At 68.5% G+C, this 25,361-nt stretch overlaps 1 protein-coding gene across 3 annotated transcripts in view; it reads right to left on the bottom strand.

Annotated features, from left to right (window-relative positions):
• RXRA (retinoid X receptor alpha) overlaps positions 1-25,361 on the bottom strand; it is a 93,795-nt gene that overhangs the window by 32,467 nt on the left and 35,967 nt on the right. Inside the window, exon 1 of one of the 3 annotated variants that reach the window (XM_070799663.1) lies at positions 20,432-20,452. The exons of the other annotated variants lie outside the window; for them this stretch is intronic. Within the exon in view, the coding sequence (XP_070655764.1) occupies positions 20,432-20,450 (19 nt within the window). The 5' untranslated portion in view covers positions 20,451-20,452. Of the gene's footprint in view, positions 1-20,431; positions 20,453-25,361 lie in introns of those variants that run through there. 3 annotated transcript variants of the gene reach the window in all.

Here is a 25,361-nt window from a genome sequence, read left to right as displayed (position 1 = left end):
ACCCCTGAGGACCCAGGCCGCTCCGGGGGAGGGGCAAAGCCCAACTTCCGAATCTCCCTGCCCAGAACCTGGGCCGGGCCCAGGACCGCCCTCCGCTGACGCCCTCCCGGCCCCTGGGGACCAGCAGCAATCCGTGAGACCCGGCCTCGGATGGAGGCCGGGCCGGGAGTACACAGGGAACTCCAAGAAGAGGCAGGCAGCCCCGACCCGGGCAGAGGGGCAGAAGAGCTGCCAGGCTCGGGTCAGGAAGGCCTGCCTGGCAGGGTGAGGGACTGACCTCCTTCTTGGCACAGAAAGCGTTTCAGGCCGTAAAACTGACGCTATAAACGCAAACATCTGGGGGCCAGAAACAGATGCCACGGGGCAGAGACGAAATGCCCAGAAGGCTCAGCGCCCAGAGCACAGCAGTGCCCACAGGGCCCCGGGGCAGGGGTGCAAGGTCACACTCAGCAGTCAGAGACTGTTCCCACGGTACAAGCACAGGCTGCTTCTTGAGGTGGTGAGCTCCCCGTGGAGCTGTATGCAAGCTCGGGCATGGCCAAGCAGGAGGCCCTGGGCTCCCTCTGGGGGCCGGGGGGCATTCCCCCAGCCGACAGCCCCCAACTGCATAGGCTCCCTCCTCCAGAAAGCCCTCCAGGACCCTCCTGCCTCCCTCCCCGCCCGGGCCCTCCAGAAGGAAGCCGGGGAACCCCCACCAACTCCCTTCCGGCCTCTGCCAGGGAAGGCGGGGGAGGCGACAGGAAATGCCAGCCCAAGGCGAGCCTCACAGCCTCGCGGCCAGCGGACCCCCAACCCTCGGAAAGCAGAGCTGGGAGGCTCCACCACTCCCCCGAACCTGCAGGGCCCAGCAGGGCGGGGTCCAAGCAGGCCCCAAGCTGGGGTCCAGAGCCCAGGCTGCACATCCTGGGGGCCAGGAGGGCACCAGGCCCGGCCAAGCAGGAAGCCCAGCAGAGGCAAGGGAGCGTGGGGAGGGGCCCCAGGCAGGAGCTGGGCAGGGGGCAGAAAGAGACGGGCACGGGGGGCGGGGGGAGCGAGAAGAGCCCCAGGGAGCCAGCCCCCAACCCAACCAGGACCAAGCCAGGCTCTGAGCACAGGCGTCCGCTCCCCCACCCCTGCCCGAGGACCACCCTCCCCCAGCCCCCCGGAACCGAAACCCTCGTCGGGGAGCTGGCAGGCCCTCCAGAGCTTCCTGGGACGCCCACCCCCAGCCCCCGCCTTCCGGAAGGACTGCTTCCCCTGGCACCCGCGGGAGGCAGAAGTGGCAGCCGTGGGGCCTGCGGCAGGACCACGGCGCGCCGAGGTTTGGGGGGGGGCGGGGGGCGGGGAGGCAGGAAGGTCCCCAGGCCCCATGGGGATGGGGCCCTCAGGAACGGGGGCAGCGCCCCTTCTCTAAGTGGGCGCACCTGCTGTGCAGAGAGCCCCGGCAGGGCCGGGTTCCAGTCCGAGCCAGGGGCCTGCAGAGGGTGGGCCAGGAAACACGGCCAGCCCATGGCCTCCACCCCGGGGCTCAGGTGGCCTGGACTGCGGCTCCTCTGGGGTAACATGGCCCCTTCCCCAACAACGCCCCAAACCTCAGCTCCAGCGTGGAGGACACGGGTCAGCTCAGCCTCCACCTCGGAGCCTCAGAGGAGGGTCGAGCCCAGCAGGCAGGCGGCCTCAGGGGCCCTAGGGAGGGGCCTCCCCACCGGCCAGAAGGGTCCCAGGCCCAGGAGGCCATTGACGTCAGGGGCCACATCAGAGCCCAGGGCAGCCCCGACTCTCCAGACCCCGGAGGAGACAGGAGCGGGGACACAGTGATCCAAGACACGCGTCTCCTTCACCCCTCGCCCACCACTCAGACACCCCGACACCCGACAGGGCTCCACCCTAGCAGGCTGCGTGGAAGGCAGGCGGCTGCCAACTGTTGCTTCCTGGCACTGCCCTTCCCAGCCTCTGTGACATCTGGGGGAGGGGGAGGAGAGGGCAAGCAGAGTGGACGCTGAGAGGCCAGCAGGACGCTGCTGAGTGAGGAGCAGACAGCATGACTCCACCGGTGTCAAGGCTACACCAGGGCCCAGAGGGACCAGGGGCTGTGGACTCGGTGGACGGAAGCTCCAGCATCATCACCACCATCAGCCTCAGCACCACCACCACCGAGGCCAGCATCCCCACCATCAGCACCACCACCCAAGGGACGCTTGCCCTGCCCCCCGAGGCGGCAGATGGTGACCCTGGGTGGCTTCTGCCACGAGGGACATGGGGAGACACTTCGGGGTTCTGACGGCGGTCCTGAGCCGGCCGGGCTGGCCAGGGGCAGGGGAGGAAGGGGAAGTGGTGGGCCCGCCCTCGTCGGCACACTGGCACAGTCTGGGGGCACTGCGGTTGGGCCCCGCGGTGGCAGATGTGGCTGGAGCCCGGCCGCCATGGTGGAAGTGGGGAGCGCAAGCGGGAGGCGGGGGTGCGGCAGACGGGGCTCCCGGGGCTGGCCAGCTGGCGCCTGGACCTCCAGGTCCACAAGAGAGCTCAGGCGCAACGGTGCCAGGGCCCTAGGTGGGGCGCTCGGGACGGGGTCTTGGCAGGAGGCTGCCCCCAGCCCCACCCCCGGAAGCTCACAGTCCCAGGGGGCTGGGGTCCAGCCTGCATGCCAGGCCAAGCAAGAGCAGCAACCCGGCGTGTCTGCACCAGCTTCCCCCCAGTTCCTGCAGCACCCAGAGAGGCACCCACGGAGGGCACTCCCTGGGGGCACCCTAGGGGCTGAGGGGCACACTGAAGCTAGAGGGGACACCGCTCCGGCCGAGTCCCAGAGCTCCGTTCACCCTGACCTTCCATGGCTCGGGGAGCCAGGCTCGCCGGCGCAGGGAACACACCTGGACGCTGGGGCCAGACCACAGCGGAGCCCTGCAGCTCTGGCCTGGGCCCCTGGCTGCAAGACGCCCCCTCTGCCAGGGTGCTAAGACCACCACACAGGCTGCTCGGAGCCTCGGAATAACGGGTCCTGCTGCACGGATACCACCCCTCGCCCCTCCCGCACACTGCAGGTGCCCTGAAGGCTGGCTCCCGAAATGCCAGCTCGCCACCCTCCTGTCCCCTGCCCCCATGACTCCAGGGCCTCCTGGACCTCGGGGCTCGGCCGGTTCTTCAGCCAGGTGACCCCAGATGGACCAATCCCTAGGTCAGCCCAGCAGGTGGGCCTGTCCCCAGAGCCTTTGGTGAAGTTGGGGGTTGGGGGCGTTTAGGGTCAGGACTGGCAATGACTGGACGGTGGCCATGGCATTCGGAGACCAACCCCAGGGCCAGGCTCCTACCTGGGTACCATTTCTCCATCCGCCCAGCAAGGTGCCCACCCCACGGCACAGGCCACAGAGCCACCAGCTGGGTCCCACCCCAGAGACGGCTGGGGACGACGAGGATTCAGGCGACCTCAGTGACAGGGCCCCGCGCCCACCCCGGGGTCATTCCTCCTGCTCAGTGGCCAGACAGGAGCTGCCCCGGGGGGAGGCCAGGGAGGGGCCAAACCCAAACCCCCAGGCCTGCCGGCATCCCCGGCAAGAGGCACAGAACGGGGGCGGGGGGCCATAGGGAGGGGGCCACGGGGCAGCTGAGGCTGTGCTCAGCCCCTCAGTCTGTCCGACTCTTGACGACCCCGAGGACTGTAGCCCGCCAGGTTCGTCTGTCCATGGGGATTCCTGGGCCAGAATACTGGAGTGGGCTGCCATTTCCTTCTCCAGGGGATCTTCCTGATGCAGGAACCAAACCCGCGTCTCCTGCACTGGCAGGCGGATTCTTTACCACGAGCACCATTGAACCTGCGTGCGACGCCGTCACCGCCGCGGCCTCTGCAAAGCGGAGATCCCCAAACACAGGGCCTGCTGGCAGAAGGTAGCCTGTGCACCTCCCGCCCCTGCCCCCGCCCCCGCCTGAAATCAGAGCATCCTCGAGGCAAAGCTCGAGTCTGGGGAACAGCCGCGGTGGCCGCCCTGCCCTCTGGGAGCCTGGGGACTCGAGCAGCCCGTTGTCCCACCCGCGGGTGGAGAAGGGGCTGGGAGGGCGGGGTGCTCCCCTCCCAGCGCCAGAGCCGGCTCTCCCCCGGACGCCCAGCACCCCTCACTCTCACGCAGAGACCCCAGGCCAGCCCGGGAGGCCCGCCCCGAGTTTCAGGCCGGACCTGCTGCCGGCAGGGATGCCCACCGTGGGGATGACGAGCGCGGGCATCTGGGAGCACGCTCACCTCTCTGGGGCCCGGCAGGGGCTCCCGGGCACCACAGCCTCTCGTCCAGGCAGCACCCCTGAACCTTCCCCAGCACCTCCGGGGCGCCAGCCCAGGTGGCGGAGGAGGGGACACGGGGAGTGGGGGAATTCCTGATGAAACCCCGCCTGCCCCGCGGCTGTCTGGGGGGCAAGGGGGCCCCCAAGCCCCGGGCTGGCGAGGCGGTTTCTCTTCAACAGGAAAAGAAGCGATGCTTGTTTCATTCTGAGCCACGCCGCTCCGCAGGCTCAGGGCCGCCACCCAGCTCTGTCGTGGAACGCGGGTGCCTCCACCCCCGCCTGTCTGCTGCTCTGCATTCCCGCAGCCCCGCGGCGTGGGGGACACCCAGCAGATACTCAGGCCTCCTGTGCTGGATACGGGGGCAGCCATCCCAGGGGCCCTCCCGCCCCAGGATGCCGGGCGGTCAGGGAGCAGGGCGGCTCCTCAGGGCCCGACGTGGGCTGGCCTCTACGGGACATCCCCAGCCCTCCCACCGCCCTCAAGCATCGCCATTTCTCGGATGTGGGCACAGACGCTCGGCACCTCCAGAGCCACGCGAGGGGTGCGGCAGGGCCAAGCTTGAGACCTGGGGGTGCAGAGAGCCAGCCCGGCACCCAAGGGGCTCCTGGGGGGCTTCTGGAGACCCCACCACCGCAATGTGCTTCAAGCCTGGCCCCTCGGTGTCCTCCCGGGGCAGAGGCTCAACCCCACCCCCGACACTGACTCAGCCGGAGTCACCAGGCCAGTGCTTGTCATGAGCGGAGGCGCAGGCGGCAGGGCCTCTGCAGACGGAGGCAGGGCTGCTCCCGTGAGACAGACCGAGAACTGGAGCGGGGCTTCCCCGTCTCCACCGCGGCGGGGGCACCTCCCGCCTGGGCCAGCACGGTGGCCCCCACGCAGTCCAGCTCGTCACCCCCACTCTCCCCTGCTAAAAGCCTGGGTGGGAGGCTCGCGCGGACTGCACCTCGGCACCCCTTCGGGCTACGTCCCACCGAGCCGGCCCACCTGGGGGCTCACGAGCTGGCAGGACTGTCCCCAAGCAGATCTGTCCCCCAGATCTGACCCCCACCCCGGCCACCCCTTGGGGACCTGCTGATGCCAGGCTGTTTCTCCAGTCCCCGCCCCAGATCCCCAGCAAGTGCAGGGACAGGACGGGGGGTCCCCACTCTGCGGCAGGGGACCGAAGCCCGGGAGGCCCTAGAACCTCATCCCGTCCTCACAGAGCATCATGTACCCTGACCTCACAGAGCACCCTGCCCTAAGGCCTCGCTCCTGACGCACCTCGCGGGCCAGCGGCCAGGAGGCTGAGACCCTCCACAACCCCCAGGGGGCACTTTTCAGGGGCCGCCGCGGCAGTAGAGGGGAGAAGCCGGCGGAAGCCACCTGCAGTGGGGGTACGCAAGCGACACAGGGACAGGCTGCACCCGCACCCCACGAGCCTCGGCAACCTCCCGCAGCAACGTCCAGCCCACGGGGCTCCAGGCAGGGGCGACGGACCGGCTGGCAGCTGGAAAGCCTCCCTGGGCCTGGATGACCGTGACCTCCGTGAGGGCCCCATCAGCCCCTCTGTACAGACGGAGCCTCAAGAGGCCACGCTCGGATCTGGCCACAGCCAGGCCACAGTGGCTGGCTCAGCGTGCCCTCCCCACCCCGTGGCAGCCCCTGCACTGGTCACTTGGGAGTAGGACCCCCGTGCCCTCGGCCACCACCAGAGCCTCCCATGATCCCCACCACGCCCCTCAATCCCAAAGCCCACCCTCTCCTTGCCTCCTCAGCACCCCTGCTTTGCTCTGGGGCCCTGGGGCCGGGGCCTCTGGCCCTACACCCGCTGCCCCTTCCTGGCCTTCTTGGCCTCGCCAACAACCACAAACAGCCTCCAGGAGGGGCCAAGACCAGGGTTGACGGTGTGCGAGGGGGACCTGGGGACTGTACGTTTCCACGGCTGGTGCCTGCCCTCGGGACACGGGCAGATAGCCTCCACGAGCTGCGAGCCCCAGGCAGCTCTGGACGGGAGGTGGGGGCCGGGGCTGCCGATCACCATCCAGCCAGATGGCTGACACGCACCCCCAGGGCAGCATCACGCTGAGGGGCTGCAGTGACCAGACCCTGGCCCAGGGCAACTGGACTCTAGGAGGCCCAGCTTCCGGGGCGGGGCCATACCAAGGCCAGGGGACGCAAGCCAGGCAGGCAGGGGTCTCCAGCTCTCACAGCTGCCCGCCCCCCCGGCACGTGACACAGAGTAGCAGGGACCCAGAACCATGCCTCTCGAGGCTCCAAACCCATCCTGATTCCCCAAACCCACACGTCGTCCACAGAGCTTTGTGGGCAGCGGGGCTCGGTCCCTCCTGGGCACTCGCGGCCCGCTGGACCTCTGGGCAACCCTTGGCACCTGGGCCCGCGAGCAATCGGCTGCCACCTGCACCTTCAGAAAGACAGCAAAGCACAACCTTGCTCCGTCAGAGGCCTTGAGCACAGCATCCGCACCTGCCCAGAGCCGAGCGGGCTGCACACGCGGGTGCGGGAAGACCCCGGAGATGAGCGGGAAGGCCTGGTGCGCTCAGACGGCAGCCACCAACGGCAGACGCTCAGACGTGGCACACGTTTGACTCAGGGAGCCGTCCTTGCTTGGGGCCTAGTGACTCGATGCTACCCGCAACACTAACGGGCTGCTCTGGAGGACTTCCCAGACCACAAGCGACTGGAAAAGGCTGGAGGCGGTACCAAGAGAAGCCAGGCAGGAGACGATGGGGAAAAAAAATCGACCAAATGCCTAGCAGCCAGGTGCATGCTCTACGCCGGCAGGTCCCCAGACCTCGCGCGCGCCTCCTGTGTGCGGCCTGAACAAGGGTCCCCTCCGCCAGGGTGACGAGCAGCGTGCCTGCTGGAGGCTCAGAATGTCCGGCCCAGCCACCAAACACGATGACACCTTGTCACACGAGGGCTGCAGCCGAAGTGCCCGCCACACACACACACTCGCTGCTTCTACGTAAGAACTCCGGACTCAGGGTCAGCACATCCCACACCCTCTACGAGCACACAGCCGCCCACGCCAGCCCAGGACGTTTTCCGTGTGAAGGTCGCTTCACGTGACTTTGAATGTTCTGTCGTGTCAAGAAACAAACCGACTTGGAAAATTCTCTTCCCTGCACCCACCTTTACGGACGAGAAAACCACAGCAGTGCTGAAGAGGCCTGTCCAGGCCGGCCTGTCGGGCTGCCCAGTGCTTGCCCTCGAGGGACAGCTGCTGGAGGGGTGTGGACACAGACCCCCACCAACGCCTCCAGATCAGGAAGGCAGAGCCCCCGCTGTGCAGGGCTCTGCGCTGCAGGACGCGGCCTTCGAGAAACCTTGGGCTCGGAGACCTGGACCTGGAGCAGCCTTCAGGGTCACTCGGCAAGGGTGGGCAACACCAGCCCCGGGACGCGTGCGTGGCACCAGCACGCCTGGGTGCCCGCCCCTGAGGTCCTGCGCAGAACACGGGCAAGGCTTGTAAAGGGCAGGGGAGGGCAGGCAGCCCCCAGCCAAGGCAGCCCGGAGCCCCGCTCTCCAGCAGGCTCTCGTTTCAGATGCCCACTTAACACCTGCCTGGAGCAGCCTCGCCTGGCGCCCACCACCATCCACACGGCGGAAGGAGAGCCGGGCCAGCCCCCACCCCACGGCCAGGCCAGCAAAGCACCCTAGACGTGGGGGCAGGACCCTGGCCAATCACAACAGCAGGGACTCAGGAGGCCTGGACAGGCAAAGTGCTCCTGGCTCCCCCGCGTGCCGCCAAGTCCCTTCCCTGAACCGCCGTATGGCTCTGGGACAGTCACATCATGTCTCTGGACCTTGGCGTCCCCTCAAAAGTGGGCACAGAGGAGCGCGTCCTTACAGGAGCACTGGCAAAGCGGACGAGTGACCCTGGCACGGGGGGGGTGTGACGGCACCGAGCGCCTCACAGCCAGGCAGGGACGGGCGCTGCCCCCTGCACGATGCAGGGGCTGGGACCCCCTGGGATTCCAGCCTCCTCCAGGCCTCCCTGCCCGCCCCACGGGAGCCAAGACGCAGGGCAGAGCCAGGGCCAGGGCCGGCTGTCCATCCCAGGCCCGCCCTGGGCAGCCCAAACCCCACGGAGCTTCCTCGGCGGGTCCAGGGCCTCCCGCAGCTAGACAAGCTCTGCCCGCCACGGCCTCAGTTTCCTCATATGAAGAAGGGCCAAGCCAGACCCGAAGAGGCCTTCATCCAGGGACCCTCGGGGCGAGGAGACACAAGAGGCAGTCCTCCTCCTCTCCCACCCAACACCTGCTGTGCAGACACCAGGGGAAGACTCAGGACCCGACGAGAAGCCCTGAGCACGCCCGGCTCCGGGCACGTGCTGGATGACCACGACGGGGCCCGGGAAGGTCACGGGCTGCGGGGACACGCCTGGCCCCCACCCAGCCGTCCTCACCTGCCCTTGCCTGGCCCAGACACCCGCCAGGAACGCCACACCCCTCAGGGGAGACCCTGGCCCCTCCCAGGCCCCCAGCGCCCCTCTCCCACCCCAGCCTGGCCCTACCTGCCAGCCACCTGTGGTCCCCCGCCCACCAGGCCAGGCCGCCTCCAGAAAGAGAGGCCAGCAGGTGCAGCCTCATAGCCAGGGTGGGCGAGAGGTCCCACCACGGGGGCAGCCGCACCGGCCCCCGGCCGGCCGGCCTGGGGTCCCGCGGCCCCTGGCGCTGCAGTGTGGCAGGCGAGCTGGCCGCGGAAGCCTGGGAAGGGGCCCAGGAGGCCAGCGTCTCCGCCAGGCAGCTGGGAACTCGCCAGAGTGGCCAAGTTCCCCTTTCCCAGGACCGCCCGGCCCCCCACCCTCGCCCAGACACCTGTGACCACAGGCCACTCCCATCGGCCGAAGCACAGGCTGCTTAGAGGAGGACGGGGACCCCAGCCTCGTTTCCTCAATCTGAGCTCAGCCTCGGCCTGCACACAGCACCGTGCATGGGACCCAGGCCCAGCCAGGGGCCAGCAGAGGCCGAGGGCAAGGCCCGGGCCGCAGTTCAAACCCGCTCACGGCTGCCAGCTGCCGGGGTGTGGGCCGGCCAAGCGGGCTGGCTGAGCCCAGCGCCCCAGCTGCAGGCTGGCATGAGGATGCAGGGATGGGGCGACAGCTCCGGATGCGGGGCTGGCCGTTGCCCCCGGACACTCAACCCCCCGGGTGCACTGACCCAGCTGGGGCGCTGGAGCAAGCCGACACAGCCTTCGTGGGGGCCACAGACCCCCAGCCACTGAGCCTCAGGTCTCCACCTGGCCCCTCTGCTCGCCGGCAGCAAAGGTCGTGCAGGAGGGGCAGCAGAGGCCCAGGCTGAGCCCAGGACGGGCCAGCGGGCCTGGAGAGGGAGGTGGGTGGACAGCAGGGCTCTGACTGCCGGGCGGCAGGGGGGAGCCACGAGGCGTCCCCGGCCCGGAAAGCAGAGCCCTGGCAGGAGCAGCTGGGCCCCAGGTGGGGCTCTGCCCCCAAGAGGAGGGCAAGCAGGAAGTTGGGAAGGAAGGAAGCCGTCGTGGCTCCCGGCCACCCTCCAGCCACACAACGGGGTCATTCTTCCGGGGCACAGAATGCCTTTTGTAGGCCAGCGGCCAGCGGCCCAGCCCCGGGGCCGGCAGTGGCGGGAGGGGGCGGGGGGCGCGGGGGCTGCATCACAGGGCCCCCTGCTGCTCCTGCACAGGCGAGTGCAGGGTCCTCAGTCCCGGCCCCCCGCCCCTGGAGCCCAAGGTCCAGCCAGCTGTACACATCCGGCCACACAGGCCGGCTGCCCCGGAGGCTCTGGCTGCGCACGCTGCGTGCACACTGCCTGCTCCGCGGCGGCTGGCGGACACGCTGGCAGCCCTGCCTGCCCTTGGGCACATGGAGACCCTGCTGCCCACGTGGGGCCCAGGCAGCCTCCCTCCTCTCCCAGGACTCCTCCAGAAGGGCCGGGGTACCCCTGCCCAGGCTGACCCGGCAGACAGACCCAGCCGCAGCCCCCTGCCCGCGTCTCCCGCGCACCCCACACCCTCGGGCACACGTTGGCCCCGACTGTAGTCTCTACCTGAAACCCAACCTACTGTGGGACCGGGCGGGAGGTGAGGGGGTCCATCCCCATCCCACCCCACCCTGCCCGAAAAGGTCCATGCTCGCGGAAACCCAGCCAGTTGGGGGCTCGGCGAGGAAGAGGGGACTCCCCGGGGTCACAGGGGCAAGTGGAGACTCCAGGTCGCTCGGCTCTGGGGTGGGAGGTGGGGCGTCCCTTCCTACCTCGCCTGGCTTGGGCGTCTGCCAAGCGCACGTGGTGTGGTTTTCACGATAAGGACACAAACAGCCTCTGCGGAGGCCTGGTTTTAGCAGGATCCTGGCCCGACGGGCCCGAGGCTGCGGCTGCCCCTCCTCCGCATGGGCCGGGATTCCCCGCTTCGCTCCTCCTTGCGGCTCCCTGCTCCTCCGGTTCTGGACCTGGGAGCGCGCTGGGCTAAACTCGCCAGGTGGACGGGGGTGTGGCGGGGGCCTGCCTGCCTGCGGCGAGGATCCCAGCCCAGCCCAGTCTAGGGGCAGGCCAGGCCAACTCAGCTGTGGCTGGTGGTCAACCGTGACGCCCGGCTCCCCCCCAGCTGCCTGAGGGCCCGGCCGGGCAGCCGGGGTCCGGGACACCCAGGACACGGCCGGGAGGCGCCCGTGACGTCCACAGGGCCCTCGCCCAACTGACTCAGTTCATTTGCAGCCAACAAGCCCCGTCATGTGAACTACCTCCAGCCACCACCCCCAGGCCCGCTCACGCTCAGCCCCACAGGTGGCAGGCGGGGCCGCCTCTCAGAGTCACCGCAGACTCACTCCCAGCAGCGCCAGTCGAGCCCAGGGCACCGTCTGGCTGGCAGCTGGCCCCCACCCGCCACGTCCCCTCAGCCCCAGACCCCAGCATCAGCCTGCACGTGGACAGTCCCTGCTCCTGGCCTGCCCCAACCCAGTCCATCCACCCTCTGCACCCTCAGAGCAAGTGGAGCTGGCCAGGCGCTGGGCCTGCCCCACCGGCTGGTGGCCTCGGCCGTGAGGCTCCCCACACACGTGACCCACCTGTGCAGAGATGCCCTGCAGGCTCTCGCAGGACTGGGTGTTCAGAGGGCTCGACTCTGGCCACCTCACCTCCGTGCGCACACACGAGCCACATCTGTGGGTCCCCTCAGCCTGCAAGTCCGAGCAGGCCCTGAGAGTCCCACCAACCAGGCCCTGCCCCTGGCCAGGCCCGGCCAAAGGCGCCCAGAGTGTGCCGGGGCTGAGCCCAACCCTGAGCTGCAGTGCCTCTGGGTGGGCAGAAAAGGAGGGGCCCCGGAGAGCCGACCCACAGAGGCTGAACCAGCCGGGAGCAGCCCATGGCACTCACGTCTCTTCCCCAGCCACGCTCATCAACATCGCATCTGCGGCCTAGGCCGGCCACGGCGGCAGAATCTGCCCCCCGGAGAGCAGAGCAAGCCACAGACCGCAGGCCCCCAGCCCCGAGCCCCAGGCTGCCCCCTGCTCAGCCTCGGCGTCCACCCAGATGTAGCTGGAGGGGGTCAGCAGGGGGCCTGAAAGGCCCCTCCCCTCGCCCCCAGCACCCCTCACCCGAGACCTGCTGTTCCCTCCCAGCACCGGGGCCCGGTCCTGACCTCGCTTCTGGGCCCAGCTGGTCCAGCAACAGTGAGGACGTGGGTGTGGGGCTCGCCCCGGGGGCAGCCTCTCACTCCCACCAGCTGTCCCAGACCTGCCTCGATGCCCGCCTCCCGGCCTCCAGGAGGCCCCCCAGCCCCACTGCAGACCCCTGCCTCTCCCAGGCCTCTCACCCTGGCAGTCAAGGTGCTGGCAGCCATAGGACGGGCCCTGCCCAGGGGCCCCAGAGCCCAGGCAAAAACAAACACACACACACACCACCCAGCCCTCAGCTTCCTTCCTCCCCGCACGGCCAGTGGTGAGAACAGCAGGCGAGGGCCGGGGTGGGCGGAGGCGGCCGCGCCAGGGCCACGCGGAGCCCCCAGCTGCCCTGGGCCCAGCCCGCGGCCCCTCCCTCTCGCTCACATCCTGGTGGGGGAGGGCACGCAGGGGTGCAGCGCAGAGACCAAGACCCTCCGGGCCCAGCCTGGGGGTGGGGGGCAGGGGCAGAGGACCCCCAGCTGCCACACCCTGCGGTGGGCACACTGAGGCTGGGTCTCTCCACCTGCGCGCCCCCTGCCCCGCAGGAGCACTTGACTGTTCCTGTCCCCACTCCCAGGAAGCACCGCGGAACACCACGGAAGGCAGGGGCTTGGTGCGCAGGGAAGCCACCCCACAGCCCAGAACAGGGCCCCCAGCCCTCTGCTGACGGTTATCTTGGAAAAGATTCACCAGAGGTCTCCACCCGTCACTGCCAGCAAGCCCAGCCCCACCTCCCTCCCGCAGACCCATCCTGCCCCACACAGGCCTCAGCGCCCAGCACCCCAGCCCCCTCCAGTTGGTGTGGCCCTCCGCCCCTCTCGGTCCCAGCCCTGGCCCTCGGAGTAGACACAATCATTCATTCCCCTTGCGTGTTCCTGCCAGGGACACCCGCTCCTGGAAGCCCTCCTCACACCAGTGCAGGGAGCTCAGGACAGGGGTCCAGCCCTGTGGATGCCAGCTCAGGTCTAAGCCCCCGCCCCGGAGGACGGGCAGGGTCCCCACCCCAGGCGTACTGCCTTCTCAGGCCCCTGCCAGCTCTGCCCTGCTCCAGCCCCGCGCCCCACCACCCCCAAGACCTGGGAGACCAGCCCAGCCCACCAGCCACCCCTCACAGTGGTGCCCACACCGGCCCTGGAAGGCGGGACTTCTCCAGGCCCAGACCCGGCTCCTTCTCCAGCCTGCACAGCCAGCACCCCACCCCACCATGGGGCCCCCGACTCTCACTCCTCCAGGGCTCTGCTGGCTCTGCCGCCAAGCAGAAAAGAAGGGTGCTGACCCTCAGGAGGACGGGAACCCGTGCGGCTCTAAGTGCCCCCGCCCCGACTGAAGCAGTGGAGGGCCCTCCTCTGGCCTCTGACCCCCAAGACCCGGGAGCCGGGGGCCCGCAGGTGCTCAGCAGGACGCGGCAACCCCCGCCAGACAGGACGGGACATCCCTGGCACAGAGGACCAGGTCCTGGCCTGGAGGTGCTCTGGACACGGAACCCCTGGACCTCGGGCCTGAACGCCATGTCCGTCTGCCTCCCCACCTACCCTCCCCCAGCAGGTTCTAGGCCCACGCTGAAGGTGGGCACAGGGGGGTGGGGGCCACAGGGTCCCTGTGAGGCGTGGCCTGGTCCACAGGCAGGAAAGCGCTGCCCCCTAGGCGCGCAGAGACCCCACGCCCAGGCCTGGGCCTGTCCCGGCCCCTCCAGGAGGCCACACGCAGCCCCCAGCCCCCCACCGCCCCAGGGCCGCAACCGGTTCCCAGGCCTGGCCGGCAGCGTGCCCCGTCACGCCAGCCCGCAGCCCGGCCCCCACCACCCCCGCGCCCAGGCACGGGGTGACTCACGGGGCTGGCACGCCGCCTCCGGCACCCCCCTGCGGGCGGCCGCCCTGAACACACACACACACCTGTCCGGACTTGATGCCGCAGGCCGGCGGAGGGGCCTGGGAACTGCGGGCGGGGCCAACCGGGCTCTGGGCCACGAGGGGCCCCCAGGAGGGGCCCAGGAAAGCTGCACTCAGGCAGACGGCCAGGAACTGCAGCCCGACTCCAGAGACCCCACGGGCCCAGGAACCGCAGCCCGACCCCAGAGACCCCACGAGCCCAGGGGAGCGGTTCGGGGAAGGGCCTGGGAGCTGCACTCCTGCCCACCCCACATCAGCAGCCCAGATGCCGGCATGCCAACCGACTGACCAGGGAGGGCGCCAAGCCCTGCAAATCCAGGCCCGAACCACCACCCTCCCTCCGTGAGGCCAAGCATCACCCTGGAGGCCGGGCAGGCCAATGGGCCCTGACAGGCCACGGATCTCAGGCTCTGGCAGGTGGCACTTGGGGAAGCCCACCACAAGGATGGGCTTCAGTTCAGTCGCTCAGTCGTGTCCGACTCTTTGGACTGCAGCACACCAGGCCTCCCTGTCCATCACCAACCCCCGGGGCTTGCTCAAACTTGTCCATCAAGTCGGTGATGCCATCCAACCATCTCATCCTCTGTCGTCCCCTTCTCCTCCTGCCTTCAATCTTTCCCAGCATCAGGGTCTTTTCCAATGAATCAGCTCTTCGCATCAGGTGGCCAAAGTATTGGAGTTTCAGCTTCAGCACCAGTCTTTCCAATGAATATTCAAGACTGATTTCCTTTAGGATGGACTGGTCGGACCTCTTTGCAGTCTGAGGGAGTCTCAAGAGTCTTCCCAAACAGCAGTTCGAAAGCGTCAGTTCTTCAGCATTTAGCCTTCTTTGTGGTCCAGCTCACATCCATGGGGGCGTCTGAGCCGGGGCCTTACTTCTGTTGAGGCCAGGCCCGAGGTCTCAAACACCGATCAGGGCTGTCCTGTAACCTCCCAGAAACCAGAGGGGCCAAGAAGGGGCCATGACAGCAGGGAGCCAAGGCCCTGCCAGCTGTCAGGGGAGCGCGGCAAAGGCCTCCAAGAGGGCGGCCACACAGCAACTGCAGGGGCCAGAGCAGGCCTCCGACGCAGAAGGGCAGTGTCCACCCACGCCCATCCCCCACCCCAGCAGGGCCCCCTCAGGCTTCCCTGCCGCACCCCCACGGCCCCCAGGCAAGGGTCAGCACTCCTGCACAGGAGGCAGGAAGCCCCGAGGCCCAGGGCCCGGCCAGTGCAGGTGAGCGGGGCGGGGTCTGCTGGGGAGACTAAGAGAGAGGGCCCACGGGACGGCGCGAAGGGGGCCCTGCTGTGCAGGGTGGGCGGGAGGCCTGGGACCCAGTCCTAGGAGCCAGTTCCCCCCTGGCGACGGGATAGTGGCCGGCACTGCCCGCATTCGCCGACCGACTGCTGGACGGGCAATGTTGGCACGGGCCCTGCCAGAGGGAAGGCGCCGGGTGCGGCTGCCACTAGCCACAGCAGAGGCAGACCCTGGCGCGGCTGCCCCGCCCACAGCAGAGGCAGACCCGCCGCCGGGCACAGGACGGCGCTGGACAACCTGACTCGAGGGAACAAAGCACAGCCACAGGCACAGCAGGCCTGGCTCTCCCCCTGCACGCGCCAAGGAGGCTCCAGGGCAGCGTGGCCGGGCCCGCACGGACGCCTGCGGGCTGACGACGCACCGCCAGGCTGCGGTCCCCTGGGGTCCAGAGCCCTGGCTGTGCCGGAACCCGCCTCCCTCAGTGAAGCCGGCTCCGGGCCTCCCCACGGAGCGGAGCGGGGCGAGCACGAGGGGGTCGGAGCACCCCACCTCCAGGTGCAGCACAGCTCCCCACGGGCCCGTGAACACGGCTGAGCCACAGGGAGACAGGGAGAGCCGCAGCGCCCCGCCTGCCCCGGCCGGAAGGGCACGGGCTGCCGTCCCCGGAGAGCGCCTTGTGTGCCCTCCCCCGGCCACGGCTCCCCACCACCATGATCCCCCGACAGGCCACAGTCCCTGCCCAAGCCACGGTCCTCCCCTCGGCCACGGTCCCCCAGGGCCACAGGACCCCTGACCACAGTCCCCCCCAGGCCATGACTCTCCCCCCAGGCCACGGTCCCCCCAAGGCCATGATCCTCCCCTCAGGCCATGGTCCCCCCGGCCACAGTCCCCACCTGGCCACGATCCCCGCAGGCCACGGTCCCCCAGGGCCACAGGACCCCCGACCACGGTCCCCCCAAGGCCATGATTCTCCCCCCAGGCTAAGGTCCCCCCAGGGAGTGCCACCTCTCCCTCGTCCACCTTCTGGAGACTGGAGTGGGCAGCCCCTCAGGAGGCAAGAGAGAGACTGCTCAGGGGCTAGAACTGCCCCCAACACAGCCAAGCCCCAGGTGGTCTGGCTCCCCACCCTGCCCCCTGCGACCCCAGCCCCTCCCCATGCAGAAGGCGCCCCTGAAGCAGCCCCAGGGGGCCCGCACCCCGCCACCCCCCCAAACTCAGGGCCTTGCTCGCCCACACCCTCGGCCCCTCCCAGCCTCGCCCAGAAGGCATGGCAGCTGCCAACTTCCTGCCAGCGGCTCCGAACCCGCAGTCGGTGTAAGGCCTGCTCAGCGCCCAGGGCGGCTGCGAGGGCCACGTGCAGGAAGGGCCGCGTGCGGGGGCGGGGGAGGGCCGCATGTGGGGAGGAACGCAGGCGGGGGAGGGCCGCAGGCCTTAAGCCCCGGGTGGCCGGGGCCCCTGCAGTCCTGAGGCAGCCCAGCCACACGGCGCACCCCCACCCAAGGGGCTGGGACACGGGTGGGTCTGGGAATCAGGGCCTGTGACCCTGAAGACACACACACGCAGAGGGTCAGAAAAAGGAGGGACTCAGACTCCAGGGTGAACTTTTTAAATCTCAGGAGAACGGGGTGCTCCTCACACCCCCAAATCCAGCACGGGTTGGTAAGCTCTCACTCTGGTCCCCTGAACAAGAGCAGTGTGTGTGTCTCACTGAGAGTGCATGGACCCCGGAGCTTGAGGCAAGCTCCAAGCGAGGCCTGCCTGCCCCACGGAGGGGCCCACCCAGGGACCCGGCCCCCTCTGGGCCTCCACCGATGGCCCTGCAGGCAGAGGGGCCGGGCTACCCTCGTTCTCACCTGTTCACTGGCCCGGTGTCTCTAGGACAGGCCGTGACCCCTGCGCTGGGGAACACAGGGAGGGCGGCCAGTTAGCCCATCGAGGCCCAGCGGCTGACCTCCCAGGCCAGTGGAGAGCTGAGTGCCGACCCTGCTCGGGGCCCCAGGGAACTGGGCAGGACTCCCTGGTCCCGCAGCTCAGAAGCAGCCAGTCTGGGCTTCTGTCCTCAACCAGGTCAAGTCAGGCCGGGCCCCTGCCGCTCGCTGGGCTCATCCTAGGCCAGGGTCCGCGAGGCCGCCACAAGGACCCCGCGGTTCAAGTTGGGGAAAGCAGCAGAGGGCCTTCCTGGGGCGGACAGGGGGCGCGAGGCGAGCACGCACAGGCCGCCCTGAACTCAGAGATGCGCATGGCTGTCCACCCAGCAGCCAGCCTCAGGGGTGCGAGCATCCCACACCTGCCCCCACCAGGGACCCCTGGGGGCTCAGCACCCAAACCCCTCACTGGTCTCAAGCACAGGGAGCCCGGGACCCCCGGCAAGCTGTCTGGCCCCCATGACCCACCCGCACACGCCAACCAGGCAGGGGCACAACTGGCGTTTCCCTAGTGCCCGTGCCCGGGAGCCTGCCCCGCGCACTTCGGAACGTGCGTCTCATCCCACACGTTCAGAAACCCTGCAGGCGTCGCTGTCTTCTTGCAGAAGGGGAAGCGAGGCTTGGACACCAAGCTCAACCTGCCCGCGGCCACCCACTGGTCAGCGCAGGGGCAACGGGGACCCGAGGCCGCTTGGGCACATGGCACAGGGGTGAGGGAGGCGAGCAGAGCCGGTCAGCAGAGGGACAGTCAAGGGGCGAAGGTGGGATCCTCTGTCCCACACGGGATGGAGACACAGAGACGGGTGTCACACACACACACACACACACACACACACATCAAGGCGTGTGCACACACCTGCAGACACATGCCCTGCTGGGGGCCCAGAAGCCCCTGAACGCCCTCTGACCCCCAGCAATGCCCTCAGGGCCGTCAGCACCGATGGGCGGCTGGGGGGGGGGGGCGGGGGGGCGGGGTGCTGTGCCCGGTGCAGAACCCTGGGCTCTGGGTCCAGAATCTCCTAGAAAATGCTCTCTCCTCCACCGGTCGTGGGAGGGCCGGCCTCCCCCAAAGGCCTCCTCCTCCTCCTCCTCCTCGTCACCAGAGGCCTGTTGAAAATCTGTATTCTGCTTTTACTTAGAAAATAACAAAGGCCGAGAGAGGCCGTTATCTGTCTGCAGGCGCAGGGCAAAGGTGGCCGGCGCACTAACCTTGGGCGAGTGGGACTCTGGCTGGTTTCCACTCTCTCTGCTTGGTTTTGGTAACAGAGTTGCAGGGCAGCTAGTTTATTCTCTTTGGTGGGGCCAGGGCGGGGTGAGGGGGTGCTTTACAGAATCTTAGCAGTTCCCTTCATCAGCCACGTGCACAAACTCTCCCACAGAAAGCGCTCTCCAAGCCAAATGCAGATTCCGTTTTCTCACAACACCGCCCACCCCTGAGCCCTTCAAGGGGCCCGGGAGGGCAGGGGACTCCCTGCGCAGCCCCGCACCCACTCGCCGTCCCAGCATGTCCTGGGCCGAAAGATGAGACAGCTGACCCGCCTCGCTCAGGCCCGAGCCTTAACGCCAGCCCATCCGGAGGTCCCTGGGCTGACCCCGAGATGAACCAGGCTTTCCTCTGGGCCGGGACCTGCCTGAAGGGCCCCCAGCCGCCTAGAGTCAGCTCGCCTCAGCACCCCAACCCCAGGGCTCCAGAAAGGGCTGAGGCCCACCCGCAGACCCTTCACGTTGGAGCTCGGTCGCTCAGTTATGTCCAGCTCTTTCATGACCCCATGGACTGCAGCCTGCCAGGCTCCCCTCTCTGTGGGATTTCTCAGGCAAGAACACTGCAGGGGGTTGTCACTGCCTTCAGGGGCTTTTCCGACCCAGGAACTGAACCCAAGACCCCTGGCGCCCCTGCACTGGCGGGAGGACTCCTCACCGCTGAGCCGCCTAGGGAGCCTGGGGACCCCTCGGCCTCCCTTTAAGAAGTCTGCCACCTCCCAGATCAGGACTGAGCCAGGTGAGCCCCGGCTGCCGCCGTGATCCGGGAGAAGGACGCTCACCTGGGCACCCAGCACCCACCTCTAGCCCTGCTCCTTGCCAGCCCTCAGGGCGCCCTGGCCCGCCCCAATCTGGGTCTACCCCCAGTCGTGGGAACCAGGTCATTTCCAGGAACACATCAGCTTTCTCGCCTTGAGGACATGCTGTTCCCTGGGCCTGAAACTCCGCCTGCACCTCTCTCGGCTCGCTCCAATCCAGTTTAAATAAAACCCGCCTCTAGGAAGCCCTCCTGATTTCTCCCAATCAGGGCAGTGGTGCCTTCTACGACACACTCTCAACAGGGCACTCCCCACCACAGGGTGCCCCCAGCCCCCAAAGTCCGGGAGCTCCGAGGGCGGGAGCCGCAGCCGGCTCATCAGGCAGCCCTGGGGCCTGGCCTTACCCTGGTATACAGCCGGCACAAATAAAGGCTAAATGGATAAGTGGAGTGGGGATGAGGGAGCTAGGAACGGGCTGATAGAAGCTGCGGGACTCACCGTGGTCCTTAAGAACCGGCTGAGTAAGGACCAAGTTTCAAAGAGACCCTAAGGCGCTAACGAGCTGTGCAAACCCCAGCAGGCTGAACCACCGCTCTGAGCCTTTATTTCCTCTTCTGCAAAAAGTCGTCACGTAAGAAGAAAGCGGCCAGGAGGCCGTGACCACGAGGCTGGCCTGTCCCTGGCCATCCCCGAGGTGACGAGGTGAGCGCAGGTGTGCACACAACCTGTGGACCTGGGCTTGAGGCCTGCCCGCACGACCCACGGCCGGCCCTACCCCACTGGGTCTAAGCGTCCTCGTCCTCAGAGAGGCCCCCTCTGGGTATGTATCACAGAGCCCTCCGGAGTGGGTGGCCTACCCGCACAGCCTCCACTGTGCTGGGAACAGGTGGATAATCCAGGCCAGGCCCTGGGGCCCAGCCGGTCAGGGACGTGGCGGGAGGGAGGGCGCTGTCTGGGCACAGGCATCGAGGAGGGCTTCCTGTGGGAGGCACCACCCGCCTCCCTCCAGCTGTAACTTACAGGACGCCCCCAGCTCCCGCCGCACACCAAGCCCTGGGCTCCCCACGCACAGCTGGGAGGACGGGACCCACCTGCGTGCACGCCCACCGTGAGGACCGCCAGCCCAGCCAGAGTCCCAGGGAGGGCTACAGAGTCACGCAGCGGACCCCTGGTGCCAGGTGTGCAGCCAGGGGTCAAGTCCACCCCACCTCCTGACCGAGCGCCACAGCACACCACGTGGCCACTCGGCTCCAATGTTCTCGTCTGCAAAATGGGCTAATGATCTGTCCAGACGGGGTTGTCTGAGGACACCGATGCCGTGCTGGTGCACGGAGCAGGCGTCAACCGCAGTTCCGGGACACAGCAGGCCCTCGGGGGTCCCGGCACCTCCATCGCTATCCCTCCCAGCCCCAGAGAAAGCGCTGAGCGCCATGGGACAGAGCCCACAGAGTCCTCCCCACCGCCTCTGAAATGCCCACCTTACCAGGAAAGGTCTCGGGCATGGGTCTCCTGATGACCCGTCTCCACAGGCCCCTGGCTCAGCACCCGCCTCGCTGTGTGGCCCCAGCTAGGCCCCACACCCTCTCTGAGCGTCTACTTCCTCATCCAAAAGAGAGTGTCTCCAGGGCCCCGCCCCTGCTGGCAGGCAGCAGGCCAACAACACAGCCGGGGAGAGGCCTGACCACAGGTCCCAGGGCCCCAGCCCCACCCCGCGGGGGTCAGGGCTGGGGTCTGTGGTGGCGCCCTGCCGGGAAGGCGGGCCCGAGACCCTCTCCTCCTCCCCTTCACCCAGAGCCTGCAGGGTCCCCTCGGGGGATCAGGGAGTCTGGACTGTGTGCCCGAGGCTGCACAGCTCAGCACGGCCAGGCCTGGACCCGCCGCTGGGCTGGGGCTGGACTTTCCCACTGCATCATCTCCTCCTAGATGGACCCAGCAGAATCCTGGAAAAATTGGGCAGCCTGGACACCAACTCCCTGCCCACTGCTGTGTGCCCCCCAGCAGGTCACTTGGCCTCTCTGGGCCCCAGCTTCCTCCATAAGCAGTGAGCGTAAGAAAGCCCACCCGGGGAGGTCACAGGCAGGGCTCCGTGACTCCCGGAAGCCTAGTGCCTGCCACACAGCGGAGGGTCAATCAATCTGTGGTCCTCACAGGGCAGCCCCGGACTCAAGCCTGAGGTCAGCAGAAGGAAAAGGGGGCCACCTGGCCGAACCTAAGGCTCCCCCCTCCTACCTGTTCCCGAGGTGGGCCGCTCAGTAAAGGGCTCACAGCCCCACCCGGGGCAGCCTCTCGGGGGACACGGGGGCTTGGGCCCTTGGCCACCACCCACTGCCACCAGACAGGCGTGTGCCTCCCAGGAGGGCAGATGCCCGCCCCCGCCTCCTGCCCAGCACACAGCCTCAGCGCAGACTCGAGTTCTGGATTCGAATCCTGCCCTCCACTCCAACGCCTCCTGACTTCCATACAACAGGCAGGTCACCAGGACGACGAGAGCTCACGCCCTCTGCCCTGCCCTGGGTGGAGGTGGGGGAGTGGCGGTCTCTCCCGGTCTCCCAGGGGGAGAGAACGGGGCGCAGGGCACCCCAAAAGAAGGGTCCGGCCGGGCCTGGAACCCGGCTCCTGACACTCGGTCCTGTGACGGCGGCAGGATGTTGGGAAACCCGCAAACACTCGTTTCGACACCGCGGCCACGTCAGCGGCCAGTTTCGACACGCAGCGGCGCCCGGGAGGCCTCGGCCTGCTCGTCCTCGGGGCGTATGGACCGGCTGGGCCATCGTGAAGGTACAGAGGCCGCCGCCCCGGCCCTGGGCCGCCACAGGCCCTCGCAGGTCCGCTCCGCCCCGAGCATCGTGCAGCCCACACCGACCTGGCGCTCGAGGAGAGCATGTCCCGGAGAGTGAGCGCACCCCTCGGCTGGGGCCACCCAGCAGGCCTGGGGCGCAAAGCCAGGTCGGGAGGACGTGGCCTGGCCCACCCAGTCCTCACAATCAGCATGGGGTCCGGCCGAGCCTGCATGCGGCCCACATCCCTTGGCTGAACGTCGAGGGAAAATGAGAGAAGCCCAGGACAGCAGCTGCCACCCAAGGGCACCCCTGCTGCCCAGAAGGGACCTGCTGAGTCCACCTCAGAGGACACCGAGCCCCAGCGAGGGCAAAGGACCCAGGCCGCACCCGAAGGAGCAGTGCGGCGGGTACCCCCCCGCGGGCCTCCACCTGGCCAATGGGAGGGGAGGCTGTGAGTTGGGGTGGGGGTCAGCATCGGGGGAAAATCCCTCTCCCTGTGCCCTGTGCCTCTGGGGCTGAGCGGGCACTCTGCCCACATGCCCAAGGGCCCAGCCCCTGCAGACCCCAGGAGCCTGTCCACCCCCCAGCGCCGGGGACTGAGAGCCCCAGCACAGCCCCCACGGTGCAGGCCTGGCACGGCCTCTCCCTGGGCCCTCAGGACACACCCAGGACCAGTCGGGGGTGGGGGGACACGGCAGCGCTCCCCCCACAGTGACTCCACCCTCAGCCGGCCACCCGGTCTGGCAGTGCCCCTGGGCAGCCCTGCCTCTCAGCACATGTGGCCCAGCAGCCGCCAGGCTCCTTCTGCACAGCACGCCCTCCGGGGTCTCAACTGTGCCCGCCCTGCAGACTCGCCAGACAGGGGGCTCCACAGGCCAGCACGTCCACCCAGGTGCCCCCACCAGCGGCCAGCATGACACCCAGCCGGCTCTCAGAGACAGCTCAGGGGCAACCAGGAAGGATGGCTCTGAAATCCCCAAAGGCTCAATGTGGCCGGCGGCACCCACAGAGACACAGAGTTTCAAACGCTGTGCCCCTCATCAGGAGGGACCCAGGCACCTCCTCAACACGGGGTGCTGCTCTAGATCCGGGGACACGGCAGATCGCCCACTGGGGGTACGGAGCACGAACCCACACAGAAACAAGGATGGTAATCGGGGGACGCCCGGTCTGGACGCAGGGGCGGGCAAGGCCCAGAGGAGGCCCCATGCCCCAAGGAGCGGGAACGCCAGCCAAAGGGCTCTCCTGCGGGGGAGTGTGGGGCCGGCCAGGGCTCACTCAGGCCTGAGGCTCCCCCAGGGCCCCCAGAGGATGGATACACCCCACGTGCCCTCGGAAGTCCCTGCAGACATTCCCTCCCTGTCCCCAGGCGAGATGACCGGGACGCCCTCCCCAGGTGGCCGGGAGCCCCACCCAGCACCCCGCTTCAGACCAGCAGGATCCAGACACCGAGAGGGACAAGGGACGCGCCACCCTTGGCAGGACGCAGCGCTGTGGACACCGCGTTCGCCGCATGGGCAGACGTGGCTGTCTGCACAGGCCTGCACGCACGCACGACTGTCATAAGAGGCAAGGGCAAGCCTCCAGGTTAAACGGGCCTTGCGCCTGGCCCCTGCCTCCCTTCCCACCTCTGAACCGCGAGGCTGCAGGAGACGGGCCCCGTCCAGCACAAGAGGGGACGGGACTTCCTGAGGTCACTCAGCCGCCCCCGACTGGACCTCGGAGCCAGGCCTGGAGCCCCGAAACCTCTGCAGCCCCTGAGGGGTCGGGGGTGCTCAGCAGTGGGAGTGGGGACCTCACTGGGACAGGACAACAGGGCCCCAGACACCACGGTCTCCCAGGTGCCCACACGTGTGCACCACCCACAGGACGGAGCCCCGTCTCACTCGGTAAAACAACCAGCTCTCCGTACCTTCTGCCACCCGGCCCTGACACCGAGAGGTGCTTGTCTAGCGCACCCCAGTACCCGGCGGTCCCCCAGGCAGGGGCCGACTGGCCTCGGGGTGGGGGGAGCCCCTGGACCTTGCAGGCAAACCCATCAGAGCCCTGAGACAGAGTGACAGCTGTGCCCCCGTCCCCAAAGGGGACTCACCTCCTCCGGGAGCCTGATCGTGCCTCTGTCGAGCCCCCCGCTGACCGTCTGCTGAGCCCGGGGGGGCACCGGAAACTGGGAATCAAGAGCCCAGACTGAGCAGGGCCACACTGACGGGTCCTCCTCCACGGGGAGGCAGCCGCTGTGGGGACAGGGGCTCCTGGAGACACGGCTGGGAGAGAGGGTTTCATTTCAGGCCTCTCCCACCCCCACGTCGTGTAAGAGACGAAGGAGAAGGAGCCTCCGTGACTGAAGGACTGAGAACCAGGTGAGACGGCGGCTGCTCCCAGGCTGAAGGCCTGCGCTTCCTACAACCGCGAACCCGTGACTCAGGCCAGTGAAGCTCCTGTCACCGCCCCTCAGACGGCAGGAAGAGTCCTGAGAGGGCGGTGGAGACCCTAGCCCACCCCCACTGCAGCTGCACTTGGGCGGCCAGGGCGTGGAGCCCAGCCCACACACTGGCACCTCCGCAGTGAGAGTGAGCCGGGCTGGTGACCAACAGAAGACACCAGCCGGCAGGGAGGCTTGGTGCGGAGGTGCTCCGGCAGGGTGGGCCCGCGGCTGATGTCGGGGAGCTGGAGCACCATTAGCTGAATCAGCAGTTCCTGCAGATCAGCAGGGCTGGCTGAGCAGGGCCCGGAGCCGGCGTGGCTGCCGGAGCCCACTCCCCGAGCGGCATCTGGCAAGGGAGAGGAGCCCAGAGGCAGCACACGGGCTCCCACGGGCCCACCGTGCAGGCTGGCACCCGAGGCCTGGAAGGCCGCCCTCGGGCAAGCTCAACAGTCCAGGGAACGCCAGGAAGGCCTGCTGGGGGAAGCCCACCACACCCATCCCCCCTGGTGGCCCACAGCTGGGCAGAGACTCAAACCGCCCACACGTGGCTGCTCTGAGCCCCCCGCCCTGGACACCCGAAACCACCATCCGGCCACCCCTCCAAGGCACCGAGGCAGGGGGCAGACTTTAGTCCCGGGGCCGGGCGAGCGACTATCCGCTCCAGCCTCAGCCGCCCCAACGTCCACACAGGGACCCCCTGCCCTCCAGACCCCAAGACCACATCTCCTCCCAGGCACTGATTCTGGAGCAGGAAGACCAGCCCTGCCCAGCCCCCCCGTGGGGGACACTCGACGGCCCACCCACAGCCGGCCCTGCAGCACTGGCCCCAGGCAGGCCACAGGCCTCGTGCTGCCCAAGGGGGCTCAGGCTGGAGGAGGGTCGGCGTCCCCGTCCTGGGAGCCGGCCGTAGGGGCTGCTCTGCCACTGACACCAGAGGTAACGAGTTCCAGATGGGCCGGGGCAGGGGCGGGAGCGGGGACAGCCTGCTGAGGAAGCCCGACGGTCCGAGATAAGGCGGATTTCTGAGCCCCGGCCAAGCCTCTGCACCCGGGGGGTGGCCGGCCCTGCAGAGAAGAGCCCGCACCCGCCCCGTGCGTGTGGATGTGCGCCGGGGACCACCCAGGCGGTGCCGGCTCTGGAGACTCCCCATCAGGACCACGGACCCTCCCCGGCCACCTCCCCCCGGGGCCTGGCACCTCGCAGCCTCA

Source organism: Bos indicus, chromosome 11, assembly GCF_029378745.1.
Source record: "Bos indicus isolate NIAB-ARS_2022 breed Sahiwal x Tharparkar chromosome 11, NIAB-ARS_B.indTharparkar_mat_pri_1.0, whole genome shotgun sequence".
Taxonomy (NCBI): Eukaryota; Metazoa; Chordata; class Mammalia; order Artiodactyla; family Bovidae; genus Bos; species Bos indicus.
This window is presented reverse-complemented; position numbering and strand designations above follow the sequence as displayed.